The sequence below is a fragment of the Pinus tabuliformis genome, chromosome 7 (assembly GCF_031772625.1).
Source record: "Pinus tabuliformis cultivar Carrire ecotype Pingquan chromosome 7, CPIR1, whole genome shotgun sequence".
In the NCBI taxonomy this organism is placed as follows: domain Eukaryota; kingdom Viridiplantae; phylum Streptophyta; class Pinopsida; order Pinales; family Pinaceae; genus Pinus; species Pinus tabuliformis.
The window spans coordinates 770,089,544-770,112,484 of NC_142293.1; the positions used below are offsets into that span (position 1 = coordinate 770,089,544).

The 22,941-nt window shown below is 33.4% G+C and overlaps 1 protein-coding gene across 1 annotated transcript; it reads right to left on the reverse strand.

Annotated features, from left to right (window-relative positions):
- Positions 1 to 14,154: 14,154 nt before the first annotated feature.
- On the reverse strand, positions 14,155 to 21,261 carry LOC149249833 (pathogenesis-related thaumatin-like protein 3.5). Its single transcript, XM_089453494.1, has 3 exons — positions 21,031 to 21,261; positions 14,946 to 15,063; positions 14,155 to 14,816 (listed from the first exon to the last, which is right to left on the reverse strand). Exons 1-3 carry the CDS (start codon positions 21,259 to 21,261, stop codon positions 14,155 to 14,157), a joined length of 1,011 nt encoding a protein of 336 aa, XP_089309620.1.
- Between the last annotated feature and the right edge of the window lie 1,680 nt (positions 21,262 to 22,941).

Consider the following 22,941-nt stretch of genomic DNA (forward strand, 5'->3'; position numbering starts at 1 on the left):
TTCCGAGTTAGAAGAAGCAATTAATGCAACAGAAGTTTATAGTGAGACATCCTAGCTAGAAGAAAAGAACCCTGAAAATGAAAATACTCCAATATTTCTCAAATGTACATAATCTCATAAATTTTCAATTCGAAAATGTTATTTCTTTGCTAGAGAAAAATTGGCTTTAGTCCAATCACAAATTATATATATATATATATATATATATATATATATATATATATATATATATATATATATATATATATATATAGATATAGATATAGATATAGATATAGATATAGATATAGATATAGATATAGATATAGATATAGATATAGATAAAGATAAAGATATAGATATAGATATAGATATAGATATATATATATATATATATGTATACACCACTTGTAATTTTTCATTATGTATGTTACATTTTTGTAGTTATAAAATGAATCAAAACTTACTTGGACATAAAATAGATATATTTCTAAAAAAAAATTAATTCAAAAAGTTTTTTTTTTTTTTTTCAATTGTTTTATATAATGAATATATACTTCTTTTTAAACTTTTAACTACTTATTTCTCTATAAAGTTGATATAATATTATGTTGTTTTATATGGTTGAGGTTGAGAGGGAAATATTTTTACACCACTTGTAATTTTTCATTATGTATGTTACATTTTTGTAGTTATAAAATGTATCAAAACTTACTTGGACATAAAATAGATATATTTCTAAAAAAAAATTAACTCAAAAAGTTTTTTTTTTTTTTCAATTGTTTTATATAATGAATATATACTTCTTTTTAAACTTTTAACTACTTATTTCTCTATAAAGTTGATATAATATTATGTTGTTTTATATGGTTGAGGTTGAGAGGGAAATATTTTTACTACTTCTCCTTATTATGGTCACTTAGATATATTATTAATGTTTTCTAATACTTTTAATTAAACAAACCAAACACATATATTCATTTTTATCTTTTATTATATCTTATGGTTTTTATTATTATTTAACTATTATTTATATATTTTTTTAATTTTAAAAGGGACACATGTCAACTCCCAGTTGAATGTAGACATACATACACATCTCTCTCATATTGGGTTGTAGAATTAACTTTTAACTACTTTAACATAAGATTTTTTTGTTTTATATGCACATTGAAATGATTGGTTTATGGTTGAAAGTGAGAGTGAATTTTTTTACCACTTCTTCTCAATATGGCGAGAGAGATATTATTGATGATTTATAATATTTTTGGTTAAACAAACCAAACACATATATTAATTATTATTATTATTATATATGGTGGTTTTTATTATTATTTCTTTATTTATTTAATTTTAAAAGTGATACATGTCAACTCCAAGTTGAAGGGAGACATAATTACACATTTCTCTCATACTGGGTTGTAGAATGAGCCTCTAGGATCAACTAATATAAATCCATCTTAGCCATAGATCTAGAGGATCAAATCTCCTGAAGTGAAAACTTGTGTTAGAGTGGAAAATTTGAATAAATTTTTTACACCTAGACAAATTGTATCATATATCTATATATAAATTGTAATTTTTCATATTTTATGTTGCATTTTTAATGTATAAAATGGATCAAAATTTACTTGAGCATAAAATAGTGAGATCTACTTAAAATGTTTTAACTATAAAAAAAGGTTTCAATTTCTTTATATAATGTTTATAGTTTTCTCTAACTTTTAACTAATGTATTTCTCTAAATTGATATAATATTATGTTGTTTTATGTGCATATTGAAATATTTTATTTATGGTTGAGAGTGAGGAAGAAATATTTTTACCACTTCTCCTTAGTATGACCACTAAGTTAAATTATTGATGTTTTATAATACTTTAAATTAAACAAACAAATTAAGTTTTCTTTTTTAATATATGTGATGGTTTATATATATATTCGGGAGGCTTCTCTCCAAAATTTTTGAGCATATAAATAAAATCTTAAATCAAACTAAATAATTCATTTCTTTACGTCCAATATACCAAAGTTTGGTCTGCACGTTAACCATCATGATGATCATCATCATCATATATTGATTTTTAATGAGGCCTGTGTCAACTCCACCTTGAACATGGACATACTTACACCCCTCTCATACATACATACATACATACATACATACATACATATATATAGATATTAAAAGGGACACATGTCAACTCCAATTTGAACAAAAAAATATTTACACATCACACATCTCTCTCATACTGGGTTGTAGAATGAGCCTCCTATCATGTCAATAAATTGATTTGATGGTTAAAAATATGTATTTTTTTAGAGGATTAATAAAAATGGATTTGTTGATTTATATATATACACATATATGAAATATTATTAAGAAACAAGTATATATACTTTTGTAACTAATCAAATTATTATACTTTTAAAATTAAATTATTATTATTAAATAATACTTGCAACATAAATAATAATATTTAATTTTAATTTTAAATTGAGTAATAATAATAATAATGATAATAGTAATAATAATAAAAATAATTATATTATTATTATTATTAAGTCATAAGATAGTCTAAAGTCCCATATAAATTTTTTGGATAGATATTCTTGCTATAAATATTTGGTAGACACAAAGATTTTCGGGGTTCATGAACCACATCGAAAAAAATAGATTGTATATTGTTAGAATCACAAGTTTGAATTGTTAACTCTCCGTAATCTGGATTTTAGCCAAAAACTCTAAAACATATTAGGAAACACTTTTTGTCAAAGTGATCATCTATGTGCTATATGTTTTGAAGTTTTTCCACTCTAATTTGCAAAAAATAAGGTGGCGATGTGTTGGAATAACAAGGCACTGAAGGTATTTTAGGTTTATTAATACATATATTATATATAATAATAAATAAAACAGTTTAAAAATAAAATATCAAAATCTAGTAAAAAAAAAAAAAAAAAAAACTTCAAATTGTAAAATTCTTTTTTAAAATTTGACCCAATGATTTAAATCACTAGTCATTATTTTTGCACAATCCTATGACTCTTAGTGTTTTTCATGGTAAGTAATCCTATATCTAGTCAAAAACAAATTTTAAACAACAAAATATCAGAATTTAACTAAAAGTATTTGCCATAAATTTCAAAAAAACTCCAAAACTCATAACAATTACACAACACTTTTTTAGATCATTTGTATGTTTTGGATTTGAATATTAAATGGTTAACTCTTAAACTGGTATTGATCTCATTTCATCAATTATATGATTGTTAAGAAATATATATATTAATGGATTTGATGGTATGTATATATATATATATATATATATATATAAAAGAAGTATATATATTTTTGTACCTAATCAAATTATTACAAGAAAATGTGTCACTTATCCTATAAACAAGAAAGTCTCATAAATTAATTTAATATTTAACTCGATAACTTTAAAATTAGATTATTATTATTATTATTATTATTATTATTATTATTATTTTCAAGTTGCATCCTCCACGATTTACCTGTGGTGTGAGAAGCAGTGACCTAGGGGCATTTAAGCTAGAGGCATCTAAGCCATCAAGTCACGCAGGGATCACACTCGGCCTCTTCGACACCATCACTAAGATGAACCGATTTTTTGACATGTCTCCTCCCCTTAGCACACGGTACAACCAACCCATGTAAACACAAGGTACAACCACACATTTTTAAGGAGGCCCATCCTCAACTTCTTGTGCTGTGCTAGTAAGACTTCACAAAATTAGACTATTATTATTAGATAATACCTGTAACCTAAATAACAATATTTAACCGTTTCCAATGCAAGTGGTTTCTCTCTAGCAGTTTTTTATTACGGTTTCCTAAACCACTGTCCTCCAATGTATTGCGCGTGGACGACGTACCCGGAAGGGTCACCTCGTGCATGGGAAGTCCTAGGATTTGTGAAGGCATCCATCATCCTTCTTCATGATAGCCCATTTCCTCATAGATTTTTCCTTTTGAGTAGAAATCCCCTGGCCCAATGACTGTCTCTGTCCAGGATTCCTGTGAGAACTTATAGTGCTCATCCTATAAGAAATACTTATGCTTCATTGACATGGAGTGAAATACTGTCTTGTTGTCTATTCTGATAATGTTGTCTATTGTTGAGAGCCCACACTTAGCATTCATCTCTCATTCTGTCATCTGTTACCTCCTCCCACCAGTAGCACATGTTGGTAAGCTTGCTTCTAACCCCCTCATTGGCAAGCCAATCTGCCACTTTGTTGGCTTCCCTGCGAAAATGCACAAACCTATGAGTTCTTAGAGTTCTTAGGTGTGATTGAATTCTTTGGTAGACTTGCAAAAGTCGCGAGTGACCTGAGATTCTTTTTGGTGTTGCTCCTACGCTTATCCGATTGACCGAATTAATTACTAATTCCGAGTCAGCCTCAATGATGAAATTATGTATGTTGTGCCTGCACAATATTTCCAAGCATAGTTCCATCACCATGAGCTCAGCCATATTGTTGGTTTCCCACCATAGATAACTGTAGAAAATGACCTGTATGTTTCCCTCCTAATCTCTCATGAGCCCTCCATAACCTGCTTCTCTAGGATTTCCTTTTGAGGCTCCATCTATGTTAAATTTTAGAAAACCTAGAGAAGGGGGTTGCCAGAAAGCCTTACCTTCTGAGGTATTCTTGTTGAGCTGCAGAGGACATTGAGGGAGATGAACTTGAAGCTCCAACTTTTCCAGGATTATGGATTCTCTGTGTCTTATGGGTTTTCCTGTAGAAACACCCCCCAGGATGTGGACAGTATCCTTGAGTTGCTTATGGATTAGCTTTAGCATGCTCCTCACCGGACCCATTTTGTCTTGGAAAATCTTGTTGTTGCACTCCTTCCATACATTCCAGATTAAGAACCCTGGAGTCAATGCCTAGGGTGAGTTTATTGTATCATTATCTGAAAAAAAATTCCGCCAGTTTTTCAGCGTAGCTATGATGTCATCTTCGTGCCTGTCTGTCTGCTCGAAGACATCTCCAACCCAGTTCCATAGTGTGGCAGTGAAGGAGCATCTGTTGAGGAGATGATTTGTGGTTTCTTCCTATTGTCCACATAGGTGACATCTTGAAGGGTTAACAAAGCCTATTTTTCTTAGATTACCCCATGTCAGGATCTTGCCCTAATGAACCAACCACTTGAACAGTTTGACCTTCATCTAATGAGGGTTATCCTAGAGTTCTTTCCAAATCTTGTCAGTGCTTGGAAGGTTAAGACTTGTGGCTATTCTTTTGGCCTCTTTAAGGGTGAAGAGGCCTGTCTTGTTCTTTCCCCATCTTAATTGATCATTCGAGGTTGAGATTAAGATTTGCCTTTTTTCCAAAAGACCTTTGAGGGCTATAGCTTGAGTATTCAGCCTACTCATCTCATTCTAAATGGGAAGTTCCCATATTCTCCATTTTCCATTGTTCCTTGATTGATCCCAAGAGTCACTTACCCTCAATCCTTTGCTGATGGTATCTATTTGTATACTAGCTAAATCCTCACTACTGAGATTACCCTCCTGTTGCCAATTATCCTCCCAGAACCAGGTCAAATTTCCACTTCTGATCTCCCAGAAACTATGTTTTTGGACTAGGGCCCTGTTCCAAACTTGCGAACCTTTTACTTGTCCTGTCATTCTTATGAGGTTCATAACTTGCCAATTCATTTCATACTTTTGTTTCCATAGTTTCTCCCAGGGGGATTGTATTTCCTTTAGCCATCTCCACCAAAATTTAGCTCCCAGAACTCTATTTAGAATTTCTGGGTCATGTAGACCCAGGCCCCTATGGGATTTAGGTTTGCATACCATTTCCCATGCCACTAGGGCCCATTTCTTATTTTCTTCACCTTTCCCCCAGTGAAAGTCTCTTTGAATGTTTCTTATTTGAATACTAACCCCAGTAGGTGCCGGAATGGCTGATTGCATATAGATAGGGATGGTTTGGAGGATAGCCTTAGTGAGTATCAGCCTCCCTGCTAGATTTAGGGATCTGTTTGTCCACTTGCTAATTTTGTCTTTCAATTTATTTAAAACAAGCTCCCAGATGTCCTCGTGCAATGGTTTATCAGTGAGGGGAACTCTCAGATATTTCGAGGGCAATGAATCTCTTTGAAAGCCCAAAATTATGGAAATATTTCTTTGAATCGAAATATCAGTATTGAAAAGGAAAATCTTTGATTTAGTAAGACTTACCTTAGTACGTGTTGCCATAGAAAGCTCATGCAGAATTAGCTTGAATGTTTTGGCTTCCTTGACTGTAGGTGTGCCTTGAAGCATAGTATCATCCACAAATTGCTGATGTGTCACTGTGTCCCTACCTTGAGTGAGTCTCAGACCTTGAATTCTGCCTTCCTCCTTGGCAGATCTGATTGCTCTACCTAACTCTTCTAGCATTAAAATGAAAAGGAAAGGGGAAAGAGGATCACCTTGTCTTAGACCTCTTGAAGGCTTGAAGGTCTTGGAGGGAGAGCCACTGAGAAGAATTGAACAGATGGTAGTGGTAACAAGAGCCATGACCCATTTAATCCAATTATAGTCAAAGCCATATGATCTTAGTACTGCTCTTATGTATGTCCAGCTAAGTTTATCATAGGCTTTCGCTATGTCCAGCTGAATTATCATCCCTGCCTGCTTATTGGTGATGAGTGAATGAGCCACTTCATGAGCTTGAATTATGTTATCAAGAATTTGTCTCCCTTCCACATAGCTCGTTTGCTCCCCAGACACCAGGGTGGGGAGGAGTGGTTTGAGTCTGTTGGAAATTATTTTGGATATTATTTTGTACACCACATTGCATAATGCTATAGGTCTAAATCTGTTTGGAGAGGTGGCCTTTTCTTGTTTGGGGATTAAGGCTATGAAATATTCATTGAGCGCCCTCAAGACCTTTTTACATCTACGTGAGTCTTCCACTACCTCTAGAATATCATGCTTTACAATCCTCCAGCATGTCTTGAAAAAGTCCACATTGATGCCATCCGAGCCTAGAGCTTTCCCATTGTGCATCTCTGTGATGACTTCCTCAAGCTATTCCTCTGTCACTGGTCCGTTGAGATTGTAATTGTCTTTTCTTCTCTGGAGACCAGTGTAGGAATGTACTGTGTAAACTTTTCCGTAAACTGTGATCTATCGGCTGTAGTTTCCTTAGCAATTTTCTGAAAATGCTGAACTAGAACCTCTTCCATCTCTTCGTGAATGTTTCTTTCTACACCATGATGATCTGTAAGTTTCACAATTCTATTGTTGTTTCTGTGAGCTGTGGTGGATCTGTGAAAGAATTTGGTGTTTCGCTCCCCTTCCTTAATCCATTGGACTCTGGATTTCCGTCTCTAGAATATTTCCTCTTGTAGACATCTATTTTCCCATTCACGCTGAAGTGACTCTGTTATCTCTTTCCTTTCCTTTATGTAGCCTTCTGTGATGAGAATTTGGTTTATCTCCTTTAGTTTCTTTTCCACTTCTCCTTTATCTTTGAAGATATTACCAAATTCATTTTTATTCCTCTTTGAGTCTGCCTTTTATGTGTTTGAGCCTGCGATGTAGAAGGAACATCTTTGTACCTTACAAGTGTAGCTCTTCTTTCCACCATTTTTCAATGTTTGTGAGGAAATATGAGTGCGTGAGCCAAACGTTCTCAAACCTGAAGGGCCAATTCCTTGGTTTACCAATTAGAGAAGCTTCCAATTGGATGGGCCAGTGGTCTGAACCTCCAAAAGGAAGGATCGATGCTGTCAGGCCACTCCCCATGAGTAGAAGTTCCTCTGAGATAATAAATCTATCTAATTTTGAGGCCACTTCGGTAGAGCCTCCTATTTTGTTATTCCAAGTGAAAAGACCATTGCTAGTGTCCATATCTACTAGTTTCATATTGGTGAGAACGTTTTGGAAGGCAACTGAATCTCTATCAAGTGTTCTAGTTCCCCCTTTCTTCTCCATGAGTGATTTTATCATGTTAAAATCTCCCCCTAGAATCCAGGGTAAAGCTTGGTATCTCTTTTTCATATCCTCCAGTGTAGTGAGGAGCCGAAGTTTGTCCTCCACTAGTTGAGGACCATAGACATTGGTGATCATGTAACACTGCCTGTCACCTACAGGTTGGATAATCAAGGAAAGCTGGTGTCTGGATGCCTCCGTGTCAAGCATACCAAATTTCTGAGGATCCCATAGAGTGAGAATGCGACTAGCATATTTATTTGCCTTGACCTCAAGATATTCATATATATTTAGCCATTTGCTATGTTTTTTCTGACCTTCTCCACTGAGCATTTTGTTTCGTGTATAAACACTATGTCATGTTTTTCCTCTTTGATCCTATTGCTTAGATTCCTCTATTTTCTTCTACTCCCAAGGCCTCTAATGTTCTAGGTTGTGATCTTCATTGAGGTGGGGTTTTTAAGGAGTAACTGGAAAGGTTTTTCATCCTTCCTGAGTTAATCATGAGTTTGCCACACTCTAGTAGCAATTCTTTCTATCTCTTTCTTCCTCTCTTCTTGCTTGGGTTTTTTGCCAATTTTCCCGTTATTAATCCTATTGAGGAAGCCCCTTTGTTTCCGTGGTTGTCATGTCCTCTTTTGACTCCTACAAGTTTTTGGTGTGACTTGTTAAGGAATATCTGTTGTACCTTGTCAACTTCCTCCTGTGGTATGGAGTTTATTCCCAGGTTTTCTCCTTGTTCTAGAAACTTTTCTAGCTCTAGGTTCTCCCTTTCCAGGATCTCCTGTAAGTCTTGGTCCTCTGTACCGCTTTCACTTTGAGTCATTTCATGGTCTTTTTCTATTTCCATGGTACTCAATGGGTTTGTTGTGTGTTCATTCTGTTCCTATGTGAACTCCATGCTGGTCTCTTTTCCTTTCCCCCTTTCTGCCTAATTCTTCGTTTTCCTTTGATTACCCTCATTCTCTTCTCTTTCTTCTAAGATCTCAAATCTATTGTGACTTCTTATTTTGTTATCATTAGGATTCTTTTGTATCTTCCTCCCCCCTCCTTTCCCTTTTCCTCCCACCTTAGTAAAACATATATGGTCTTTTTCTTTGCTAGTGTTTATGTATTCCTCCCTTTTATTAAGAGGACAATCTCTGAATAGGTGTCCATGCTCATGACATTTGCGACATCTGAACGGGATATGCTCATAGTCAACTGGCTGAACCCATTCGTCATCATAGACTTCTAGAATGAACTCATCTGGAATAGCTCCTGATAGGTCCATCTCCACACATATACGGGCATAGGAGGTATACTTACCTTGAAGTGTTGCCTCTGAAATCTTTAAAAAATGACCTAATTTATTGCCTATGGCTTTTAAAGACTCTGGCATCCAATAATCTAAAGGTAAGGAGTAGAGTCTGATCCATACCGGTACCGATGTGAATGTTTCTCACTCTGGCACAAAATTCATTGTCCATGGCCGCATATATAGACCAACTGCCGCATAGAAGTATGGTCCTCCTTCAAAAATCCTATCTCTGTCCTCCATGTTCGTGAACACCACTGTGAAGAAACCTTTGGATCCAAGATGTATATTTAACTCCCCTTTTGGTTTCCAGTTGTATTTTATCCAAGTGTACAACGCTTTCTCTGTCGGCCAGATTCCCATAAACTTGCATATTATAGCATAGTTTGCCATATGATCCCTGTGCTCTTGCAGAGCTGGATCATTCAATATTACCCGCGGTTTAGTATTGGTCTTGGGTTTACAAGGCCCCATCTTGGTTCTATTCTCTGTTCCCTGACCTCTGTCTTCTGCTTTCTCCTCCTGTCGGTCTTCCTCATGGGTCCCTTGCTCTGCATGGGTATTGCTGCCTTCCGCCTTCTAGGTTTTAGTATTTTTGTCGTGTCCTCCGAGGAGTGTGGAGGCTTGTTCTGTTTTCCTACCCTTCCTCTATTTGAAACTACATTACTATAGGAGGGAGTGGAGCTCCCTCCTCCCTATGCTTCCATGGTTACCTATTTACCTCTGTCTATTCCTTTCTTGAATGCTAGAACCAGGTCTCCATCCACCAAAAGGTGAGCGGGCTTCGATGAGATGATCAGAGTGGGGGGAGTCTTGATGTAAGAGGGAAAAGTAATTACATGTGAATCCCAAAAAATAAATTAGCATGAGCAGAGATATTTTGCTTATAATTTAGAGGTAAATGTGGCAGTACATGCTCTGAAAGTATGGAGACACTATTTACTTGGTAATAAGCTTTTGTTAATGACTCACCATAGCATCCTAACCAGTTTCCTTGAATAACCTAGTCTTAGTGCATGAGAAGCTAGGTGCACAACCTTCTTAAGTGAATCTGATTTTGATAATAAGCACCTAAAAGTGAAAGAAAATCATGTAACTGATGCATTAAGTAGGAAATCACATCATATATACGAAATTTCGTATAATTAAGTGGAATTTAATTTTTCAAAATTGATTAAGGAGGCTACAAATAAGGATCCATAATATGTGTTTTTGTGGCACCAAACTAAACAAGTAAACAATTTTGAAAAACAAATTGAGTATGGTATAAATAAAGAAAATTTATTCCGAGATATCAAAAGTTGATTTTTGCTATAAAGAAAAAATATTTTTGACCTAGAATGAGAAAATATATCAATGAGTATTTTTCCAAATGCCTGGAGTGTCAAAAAGTCAAGGTTGAAAATCAACACCCAGCTGGGTTGCTTCACCTACTACAATCCCAAAGTGGAAGTGGGAAGTAATTATTTTGGATTTTATAACATGCTTGCCTAAAACTGCGAAACATAATGATTCAATGATGGTAGTAGTAGATAATTTGAGTAAAATGGCACATTTCATCCATGTTCAATCTACATACAAAATTGTGCAAATTGTAGATATGCTTATGCGAGAAATCTTCTTCACATAATGCCAAAGGTTATGATCTCTCACAAAGATGTGAAATTTACATCAACATTTTCAGAAAATTTCTTTATAGGTTTAGGCACTCAAGTTCAATTTAACACTTCATATCACTCATAAACTAATGGATAGACATAGTGAGTAAACCAAGTGCTAGAAGATATGTGATGCAGCAACCAATTAAATGGGAGGATTACCTTCACTTAGTGGAGTTCGCATAGAATAAAAATTATCACGAGTCATTGAAAATGGGCCCTTTCGAAGTCTTATGCGGAAGGAGGTGAAAAATACCCATAAATTAGAACAACCCAGAAGATATGTTAATGATGCGACCTTATATGTTAGAAACGATGGAGCTCACCATGAAAAAGGTTCGAAGCATATCGAGATAAGAAAAGGAGTTATAAGGAGTTTCAGTTAGGGGATCACTATATGTTTCAATGTAACGCATGAAAATCACCTTGTGGTCAAAGGGATGTGAAAAATTAGCCCCTCCATATTGTGGACCCTTCCAAATTATAGAAGGACGTGGACCTGCCTACGAGCTTGCATTACCCAACTACATGTGATTCCATAATGTATTTCACATTTCCTTATTAAAGAAATATGGATATGAATCTAGACATATTATTAACTTGAAAGAGGTGTAGGTAAAGAATTAATAAATAATATTTTATTGATAGTTAAAGATGTTTACCAGATACCCATAACCCAATGATTATTTATAACGTTTAATAGGTAGAACCAGACAAAGAGTTCTAGGTAGATCCTCTATGCAATCTCATTTGAAGAGAAACAATGCTATGAAGGCGAGCTAGCCTAGAAGAGGCCATCTAGAAGGATGAAAGCTTGATGCCAGAATCATACCCTAACCTGTTCCAAGGGCATTGCTCAAGGGTGGGAAAGATGTAAAACCCCTGGTCATGTAAATAATAATCATTTACATTTTACTGTGCAAGACTTGGTAATTCGGATCTGGTAAAGGTCGCGAGAAGAACTTGAATATAAAAGTTTATTTATTATTTTTATTTGTTTTAAAGTTATGCTAAATTAGAGAAATGATAGGGAAATACTTCAAAAATAAAATCATGATTTTCAAGGTAACTAGAGAGTTACTCCTTTCCCTGTGAGAGATTCAAAAGAAAACATCTCACTTGGAAAAAACCACTAGTGGTTAGAGAGGGAAGTAACATGCAACAATGAAAAGAGAGGACCCGCACATGACACTGTCAAGGTGGGAAGGTGTATTGCCTAAGGTCATTTTTCAGCTAGTTACAAACCAGCAAAACCCTGAGAATAAAATTATGGTGGATTAGAGGTGGGGTCTTGAGGTCTCAAAATAGTTGTTGTCTTAAACTTCTCTTGGAACTAAAGGGGCTCAGGGGAGACCTGGACTTAATTTATAGTCTCATAGGTTGGGTGGCTACAAGATTCTCTTCATAGAGCTAACTAAGACAAATAAGTACCTTGTGTTAATAATACCTTTAACCTTTGGAACATGTCTTCTCATTTTTCAGTCCAAATGAACTTCTTGTTCTTTCTTTGGATCTTGGTAATAGGGTTTGCGATATTCAAAAACCTTCCACAAATCTGCGATAATACCTGACCATGGCCATGAAACTTCGTATTTCATGAACATTGGTTGGTATTGGCCATTCCATGATTGTGTATTTACTCGGAATCAAAATTGACAACACTTATATGGATTTTGAGGGCTTCAATTCGATGAAAGAGTAAAATTTGAAATTTTCTCACCACATTTGACCCAAAAGTGTAAACCATCTTCATGCATTCACACATTAACCATGTGTAGATGTGGATTTTAGGAAAGAATTACCCTTTGAGATGAGTGTGGCACAAGGAGATTGGAGTCATTGACATGTTTTGGACTAGAAACAATTTCCATTAAAATGTAAGTTTTGTAACGAATACCCGTACTTTGCTCGGGTGTTGAATCTATTTATGCATTCAAAAATGTATTTTAAATAACAAAAAATGACATTCTTGCTTTAAATTGTATGACTAGATTCTAATGAAAAAATTATTTCCTCTACACTTTACTATGCTCAATTGTCTGGTTGAAATCTAGACAGTTTGTATAAAACCCTAATGCTTGGACGGTGAAGACTAAGATAGTTAAACCATTGTAGTTAATCACAATTATGACAGGTGGTGAGACGGTGAGTTTCTAAAAGGTTCTCTCGCGTGGGGTTTACAAAGCCTAACCTCTAAATTTATATAATAAGTTAAATGAACGTCAAAACTCTAGTAATAATATCATTAGAGGATTAATATATAAAATTTACATTCCACTGCTCAAAGCTCAAAATAAATAAATGTTGTTAGCTAAGGAGGAGATTATTTAATGTAGTAGTATATTTACACATGGTATCGAAATCACACAGATTAACATAACAATATTCTGCTATGTAATCTAATAAATCTATTTCTCCTCGAGATTCTAAGAAGATAAAAAATAAATAAATTAATGCATGATATTAACCAACGTATTTAATAGTTCATTGATTAATTACTATATTGTTGGTGGTTACATTCTCTTACCAATACTTTAGTGTAGAACTTGATTAAAGTGTTTTAACAATAATATTGAATAATATATTTCAATAGGAAAGATATGGACAAAATGTGTAAGTATATGTTTTATATGAAAAAGTAATTAAAGATTAAATAATTTAGTTTTTCGTTAGACCGAAGGAAATTTGTAATTTACTTTATTTTTAATATAATTTTTTAAATTTTATAAATTCTAAAAAATTGGATTTATTTTAATCAGAATTTATTTAATTCTGAAAAAGATAAAGTTTGTTGACATGTAAATTTGTTTTGATCTCTCAATTCTTAATAAATTTGTTTTTATAATAGATCTATTTTCAACTCTAAATAAATTTGTATTTAAGATAGATCTAGATCTAAATCTAAATCTGTGATTGAAATAGACCTATATGTTTAAGATAAATCGATCTAAATCTGTGATTAAAATAGATCTATGTGTTTAAGATAAATCTCTACTAATGTGTATATTAAAAAAAATGATTTAGATTTAGAGAGATGTAAAGTAATATACATAGATGTTCCATTATGCTGCAGCAAATCCATATCCATGGGTGGTGCGACACACACATTATTTGCAGTCATAACCATGTAATGCAACCTCTTATTCTGGCATTCGAATACATAACGAGCCCATTCAGAAATGGGTTTGGAGTGGAAGTAATGAAGTAGCTGAGAAGCGCACCAAGGGAGCCAAACTTAGAAAATGCATGCATTACATATTCAGGGCGCAGGACGGCGAGGGCAGAAGATGAGGGTGTAGGAGGCCGTGGAAGGAGGGCATATGGTGCTACTTTGGAAGGGGAACGCACGAGGACACGCCTTCTTAAATGCCTCGCTGAACGCGGGCGAACTCGGCAAATGTCCATCGAAATGAGCGTTGCAGGCAGTAACCACGCTCCCTTTCTTCTTCATTTGCAAGTCTTTCGGGCACACCACATCCGCGTTGGCTCTGCACTCCATGGACTCGCAGGGACGGCTTTTACTGATATTATTGGCGGCATAGCTTGCAACCACTGACATTGGAAGATTGTAACCCTTCTCCAATGTAACTGAAAAAATGTCAGGCTTCGCGATTCCACCCAGAAGTTCGAAGTCTGCTTTTGTGATTGCCGTTATATTTTGAATCTCGACTCTGCAATGCAGCTTTCCTCCACAATCACCGGAATCGCAGGTTCCGATCCCTCGGGAATTGAAGACACAACCAGTCCTCCCCCAAACGGATCCCGACCAGAATGGATCTGCCTTCCATGAATATGACTCTCCTGCTCCCACTTTCATCATCATCTGAGTTGGAGGAACTTTAGCTGACCCCACAGTTGCAGGCCACACTGGAAATGAGCAGTTGTTCACCACCCTTATTGTTTTATAAGGCATAGGTGACTCTGTTCATCCATCAGATTCCATTAATTCGTTCAGTAAAAATTAGTTAACAAAACATAATAACATTATTACTCTACAGATTTGAGACAAACATTAGCCTGAACAATTCAATTTGACAATGAGAATTTTACCTGCAACGCAAGAACAGAGAAAAGACGTAAATGTAACGAGAAATATAGCTCTCCATGTCATTGTCATCGTTAACTGATTCCCCGAATTTGCTTTCGCAGATTTTTTTGTTGCTAGCAACTTCAGAGATAACCCAGATTTGCAAACAAATAGAAATGAGAGGTGAAAGGACGACTAGTGTTGTGACAATTATATAGCCCTGGATGGAGAAATGACAGGGCATGAAATGACATTTACGGATAGATGTCCACATATGGCACCATCTCTAACCGCATCAACAGGCAAGATTCACGGGCTTTAACGAACAACAAAGAGACGGTTTTTTCTTTTCCATTTTTATGATCAATTTTAATTGAAATCTTGCCGGAATGTATTGTAAGTCTTTAAAACATCGATATAAGCAAACTATAATATAAATAAATCATAATATTAAAATATTCATAGAAAAATAGACTTGAATCCCAAGATCAACAATTTTTTATAAAATTTAAAATGTATATATATTTTAATCTTATACTAATTTTTTATCATTAATAAAATAATAGCTTAAAATAAAATTATTCTTTTTAATAACTTGAAATGTATTATTAAAATTAATTTATTTAAATATAATAGATTTTATTTAGTATCTATTAAATTGGGATAGTTCCCTTTGAATTGCAAAGCCTATGGAATTTTGGTTTGTCAACACCATGTGGATTTATGATGCTCTGTACTTAGGAGTGAAAAAGAAGTTGAGTGATTTGAACTCCTAAAAACGAGTTAGGCACCAACCTAAAATTTTAGCAAAAAGTGGAATAGTAACGTTTGGTTTGAAGCATTTTCGGAAGAGTGAACTTAAAATTTTGGTCCGGTATCATATTTCAACCAGCAAATGTCTACACTATATAATATGTGTTTAGGCACAACTTGAGTGGGCCTAATGGTTAAGAGCATGTGTTTCCTCCTAAGAGGTCACATGTTCAAAACCAGAGGGGGGTAGAGTATGTATGCCTTTGTAGACTTAGCAGTCAAATCGCTGCGCGGAGGTGGGTCCCTTGTCCCACAAACAAGGGGGTCTCATACACCAATTTCGTGTCTGGCTTGGCTGTGACCTTAAAAATGGATATTATTATTATTATTATTATTATTATTATATAAATTATATGAATTAAAAATCAGAATGGGAACATAATAATTTGGATGTATGATGTATTAAATAAAATAACAAAAAATAAAAAGTAGAAAAAAAATATTAGTTATAATTAGATAAAAAATATTTAAAAAGTTACTCCATTTTAAATAACAAAAAAAAATTTATATATATAAAACATTTAAAAATGAATAAATTGAGTTAAATCTATTTTAAATTAAAATGTATGAAGCAAAAATGACCAAACTTACTAATATGTATTTCTTTTAAATATTAAAAATTATATTAAAAATCTAGTTATTAAATTAAATAAAATTAAAAATCTTGAAAAAACAGATAAAATTCATCTCAAAAGCAAAAAAACAAAAATGAAAAAGCCACACATATGGGAAGGATCAAATTAGTTAACACCTAATTTTTTTAAATATGAAAATTTGCAGGTTCATTATTTGGTTGTTTGATATCTCACTTAAAAAAAGTTCCACATTTTATAATATATTTAAACTTTAGCATTTTATAATATATTTGAATAGGGAAAAAGATCTATTTAAAAAATTCAAAATTGAATTAAATAAATAAATATTATGAAGATATAGATAAACTCCATAAAATATATATGAAAAAAAATATGTTTTGATATTTATTTTTTTAAATATTAAAAATTTTACCCATAATTATTTGACATCACACTTGAACTAAAAAATATTGGGCATAATGCGTTCGAATTTTATTCACACTAAATTATTTATAATAAATATATTTCATGGGAATTAATAATTTTTATTGATATATAATACTTTAAATTTGTTAATAGTATTTGTATTGAATATAATTTATATATAATAGATTATTGTTAATTTTGATGGTGAATTTATTTAATTTGGTTCCAATGGCTAAAGTGTATTTTCTAGTGAGAGGACATGGGTTCAGTTCTCTCAACACCTTTATGCTCACGCTTTATTGTTTACTAGGTACAAATACAATTATTCCATGGACCTAACAACAAGTGATCACATGTTCACATAAAAAAAATACAATTGTTAAAATGACAGTTTGAGTTATTAACTCTCCATAATCTCAGAGTCCCTACATTTCTACACTTCTTGCAAGCAAAATTTAAGGGCTGATATTCATAAGTGGGCTAATTTATCATGGTTTTCAAAAAACAAAAATTCACTAATTTCTATTTTTCCAAAAAATTGTTAGTCACAAAATTATTTTACCTTGAAAATAACTAAAACCTTATATATACTATATAAAATCATTACAAATTTAACTATTTTTATAAAAATAACTTGAAGCATTTTATAGTTTACATATTAGAAACAAGGAAGATTCTATAAAATTTTCTATAAATTTCCATAAAAAATTCCTTGACTTGTTATATATATACAAATTATAAAATTTTCCATAAATTCCCATAAAAATTCCTTGACTCGATATATATATATATATATATAATCGTTGACTCGATATATATATACAAACAATTTATAAAATTTTCATTAAATTTCCATAAAATTCCTTGACTTGTTATATATATACAGTTTAACCAAAAATATTTTCATTGGATTCCAGCAAAAAGAACACACTGAAACATATATTAATTTGACAATGCCTTTTTGCATCTGGTAGTATAGATGTCATATGATTTGAAGCTTTTCTATGCATATTTTCAAGTAAAATTTAAATAAAATTCTATAGTGAATGGTTGGAATCACAAGGGCCCCTATGGTCTTTTAGGGTGATGAATACATATATGCAATAAAAAAAAAAATTAAAGAACAAAATATCACAATTTAATAAAAAATATTTTCATTGGATTCTAGCCAAAAACTTCAAAATCTATAATAATTATACAATTCTATAACTTTTGAATATTTTCTCGGCACATTTTTTGGTAGGATTTGACCCAATGATTTGTTGGAATGACAAGTTTGAGTTATTAACTTTCCACAATCCAAATCCCCTAGTGATTTTTAGAGTTTGACTCCACATTTTTGAATATTTTCTTGGCACGTTTTTTTGTATAATTTGATATGTAGTCAAATATGCATTTTAAACAACAAAATATCACAATTTAACAAAATTATTTTTCCTAGGTTCTAACCAAAAACTCCAAAACTCATAATAATTAGACAACACTTTCTTGGATCATTTATATGTGTTAGATTCACATATGAAATGGTTATATGTGAAATAAGTATTAATCTCATTTGGTCAATTAAGAGATATGGGATATGTATGAGTGGATTTGATTGTTAAGAAATATGTATACCAGTATAGATCCATCTTTACCACGAATATACCAAGATCTGATAAGGATCAAATCTTTTAAGGTGAAAACTTATTTTATAGTGAAAAAATTGAATAAAATGTTTACACCTCCACAAATTTGATCATATTAATGAACTACTTCATTAGCCGATCCCCATATTAATGAACTACTTCAAGCCTATATCCATTTTTCTGGCTTTAATATCACTCGGAAATCAGATATTGCCCAGTTACATTCCACTATTTGTTTTGTGATTTGTCTCAACAACTCTGCCATCACTCAATCCTCAACTTACTCAGAGAGCCACAACAAAAGGAGTAGTGTTTGCACTTGGTAATGTCACTCCTATCACAATAAGGTTTTCTCAATTAACAATCCTAGATGAGTGGACTGCAGAATACCATCCATTGTCTTAAAGGTATTTTCTAACTCCATAACATAAAACATTATCTATTTGTGAGTCGAGTAGAGGGTGATTCATTAGACTAAGGAATGAAACTACATTACAAATAATCCATGTAAGAAGTCACTCTCTCAAAAGCCATGATACTTTACACCATAGTACGCATCTGGAAAAACACAAGTATGAATCATCCACTCAATGTAAATTATGTATTGCCTCTAGAAGCCTGAGTTTTGGTAAAAAAATCCAAGTCTTTCAAAGACCTCAGTGCATCCTGAAAGAGGAACACTTGGGACAACATACAAAATGTCATGAATGTTTGCAGATTACCTCTCTGAGAGATATTAAGTTCATGAGATACACATTGCCTAGAGAAAAAGTAATGAAAGATGTAGAGAAGCTACTACTCCTAGAAAGGAGACTTCCTCTTGGCAATTTTGTACAAAAAATCAAAGATGGGAATGTTGTAGCTGATGTAGATTTACTACATTATAAGAAATCGATAGATGGGAAGGCCCAAGAGATTATAAGGCTTTAGAAGTACAACAATTATCAACTAGCATGTGTAGCACAAAACTTAGATGACTTATCACAAAAAGCATTGAAAGTACAGTCCCATTTGTAGGGACTCCATTCTAGTTTAGATGATATGAGTCAAAACGCTTCTGAGCATTTCGATAAGTGAAAAGATGTAAATATGAAGTTAGAGAAAATTATGGAAGTAGTAGTAGATTTAAAGGTGAGCCTGGAGAATCTAGTTAGAAGAAACAATTACTGCAGCAAGAGTTTAAAGCGAGACATTCCAGCTAGAAGAAAAGAACCCTGAAAAGGAAAATACTCCACTATTGCTCAAATAGTTCTCTGTACATAATCCCATAAATTTTCAATTCGAAAATGTTATTTCATTTGTTAGAGAAAGATTAGCTTTAGTCCAATAAAAAATTATATATATATATATATATATATATATATATATACCACTTGTAATTTTTCATTCTTAATGTTACATTTATGAATTCATAAAATGAATCAAAACTTACTTGGACATAAAATAGAGAGATTGCTTAAAATGTTTTAACTATCAAAATCTCTATAAAGTTGATATAAGATTATGTTGTTTTATATGGTTGAGCCTAAGAGGGAAATATTTTTACTACTTCTCCTTATTATTGTCACTTAGAGAGATTTTTGACGTTTTCTAATACTTTTAACTAAACAAACCAAAGACATATATTCACTTTTATTTTTTATTATATCTCACAGTTTTTATTATTATCTAATTAATTAATTTTTTATTTTTATTTTAAAAGGGACACATGTCAACTCCATGTTGAACGTAGACATACATACACATCTCTCTCGTATTGGGTTGTAGAATTAACTTTTAACTACTTTAACATAAGATTTTGTTGTTTTATATGCACATTGAAATGTTTGATTTATGGTTGAGAGTGAGAGTCAATCTTTTTACCACTTCTCCTCATTATGGCCAAAGAGATATTATTGATGTTTTATAATATTTTTAGTTAAACAAACCAAACACCTATCTAAATTTATTATTATTATTATTATATATGATGGTTTTTATTATTATTTATTTATTTATTTAATTTTAAAAGTGATACATGTCAACTCCAAGTTGAAGAGAGACATAATTACACATCTCTCTCATATTGGGTAGTAGAATGAGCCTCTAGGATCAACGAATATATATCCATCTTAGCCAGAGATCTAGCAAGAGTAGAGAAGGATCGAATCTCCTCAGGTGAAAACTTCTTTTAGAGTGGAAAATTTGAATAAAATTTTTACACCTAGACAAATTTGATCATATATCTATATATAAAGTGTAATTTTCATCATTTTTTAATGTTTAAAATGGACCAGAACTTACTTGAGCATAAAATAGTTAGAACTTCTTAAAATGTTTTAACTATAATTTTTTTTTTCAATTGCTTTATATAATGTATATATAGTTTTCTTTATCTTTTGACTATTTTTTTTTTAAACTTGGTGGTGCTTCCTCTATTAATATTAACTATTCAAAAATCAGAACTTCCATTTTTTCCAGGTGGCTTACTTGCCCGGAGGAAATGAGATAGCCACCTATTTGCATTAAACCCTGTCCAAAATTTGAAAAGGTCTTTCTTTATCCATCTAGCAACATTGTCTTTACTATCTATACTATTGTTCAAATTAAACAAGTAAAAGTTGTTCATCAAAATTTTATTAGAAATGTACTAGACCTATGCTTGAATCCTCGTCCAAGGATATTACTGGGCCTGGTGCTTTGGCATTAGAGCCAAGCATCTTGCTCCTCTTCATGTCTTGTAGTGTTTTCTCAATTCTTCCCAAAGTCAAGTTGTTTCTATAAGTTTGTATCTGGACTGTTGCAATCTCCCTAAGGAGTTCTACCCTGACAGGATCCTTTTCCTTGGCATCCTCCTTTACCTCTGGTCCTCTACTAGCTGCTTGTTCCTGATTAAGAGTTATGGCCCATGCCACCATGTTCTTCGTGACCCAATACTATTGTATTCTTTGTCTGAAGAGGGAGTGCCATCCTCGAGAGTTCCCTGGATCTGGAACCATAGTCTCCTACTCCTCCATGTGGATTTCCTGGTTCCTTATGTTTTTGTTTAGTTCTCGCTCCCATCCAGCAATCTGGGCTCTGATTTTTGGTGGGTTCCCTGCCATGTAGGTTTCCTAACTTTCTCCATTTCTTTCTTTGGTCTTTGTTTGATCCGATCTCTCCCTTTGCCATCCTTTTGTCTCTCTTGCCCTCCCTCATTGCCATGTTGTTTGCGTGCTTACTGTTGGCCGCTTCTTTTTGCTCACTATCCTCCTCATTGTGCTGGGCGTGGTGTGAGGTGTGACCTATCAAATAACCATTACAATTATCAGTTTGATAATAATAAAACAAATCATTTTCCCTTTTACCTATGTCCCTTTTGTTATCCCTTTTAGTGCTGGAACTTATGCTTTGTGAGATTTCTTTTAGAATTTCCCCATTCCTATCATAGTTATGGGTTCTTTCTATTCTTACTGTTGTTGAAGTTTTTCCCTCGTGGCAACATACCTCACTCAAACAACATGACTGAGGCGTCCACTTAGGTTCACCCCGAGGGTAGGCTGGTTTACTGTTTCTCGCATCACAGGGAGTCTTGGTCATGGATATGTTTTCCCTTAGAATGTTGACCCTATTTTCTTCCACCCCTAGAGGTCTTATGTTTCCCTGTTTCCCTCTTTTCTTAGTTCTACTTGCTCTCTGAGGTTTTTCCTTTTTTTATTCTGTTTTATCTTGGAGTTTCCAATGGGGATCATTATGATCTCACTCTTCCTCATTTCCTTTCGAGAATTTGCTATGGTGGAGACCTCTCCCTTCCTGCAATCTACTCCCTCCCTTCCTAGCTTACTCCCCAGGATTTTCATTTCCCATTCTACAGTTTTTGGTCAACCAGGGTCCCAGGAATTCCTCAGTGCCTCCCTACCAGACTCATACCTTCTCCTGAAAAAATTTCCTAGATTAATGAAAAAATTCATCCTATGCATTACAAAGTGATGAAGGAGCATAAGGCTTGAAGGCAAATTCGAGGAATTATTCCAAAATATCCTCGGGTGAACTAAGCAAATATCCATCGAAATTACCATTGCAGGAAGTTGTTTACCACCCTTATTGTTCACCACCCTTATTGTTTTATAAGGCATAGGTGACTCTATTCATCCATTAGATTCCATTAATTCGTTCATTAAAAATTAGTTAACAAAACATAATAACATTATTACTCTAGAGATTTGAGACAAACATTAGCCTGAACAATTCAATTTGATAATGAAAATTTTACTTGCAACTCAAGAACAGAGAAAAGACGTAAATGTAACAAGAAATATAGCTCTCCATGTCATTGTCATCGTTAACTGATTCCCCGAATTTGTTTTCGTAGATTTTTTTGTTGCTTGCAACTTCAGAGATAACCCAGATTTGCAAAAAAATAGAAATGAGAGGTGAAAGGACGAGTAGTGTTGTGACAATTATATAGCCCTGGATGGAGAAATGACAGGGCATGAAATGACATGTACGCATAGATGTCCACATAGGGCACCATCTCTAACCGCATCAACAGGCAAGATTCACGGGCTTTAACGAACAACAAAGAGACGGTTTTTTCTTTTTCATTTTTATGATCAATT

What these genes read in the sequence shown, in the direction of transcription:
- LOC149249833 (XM_089453494.1), bottom strand. Translation starts at nt 21,261, where the DNA reads ATGGTGGCATGGGCCATAACTCTTAATCAGGAACAAGCAGCTAGTAGA. An exon ending in ATGCCAAAGCACCAGGCCCA is followed by an intron (nt 15,064 to 21,030) that starts GTAATATCCTTG and finishes TTATCTCTGAAG; the next exon opens with TTGCTAGCAACAAAAAAATC. An exon ending in TCTCTGTTCTTGCGTTGCAG is followed by an intron (nt 14,817 to 14,945) that starts GTAAAATTCTCA and finishes ATGGATGAACAG; the next exon opens with AGTCACCTATGCCTTATAAA.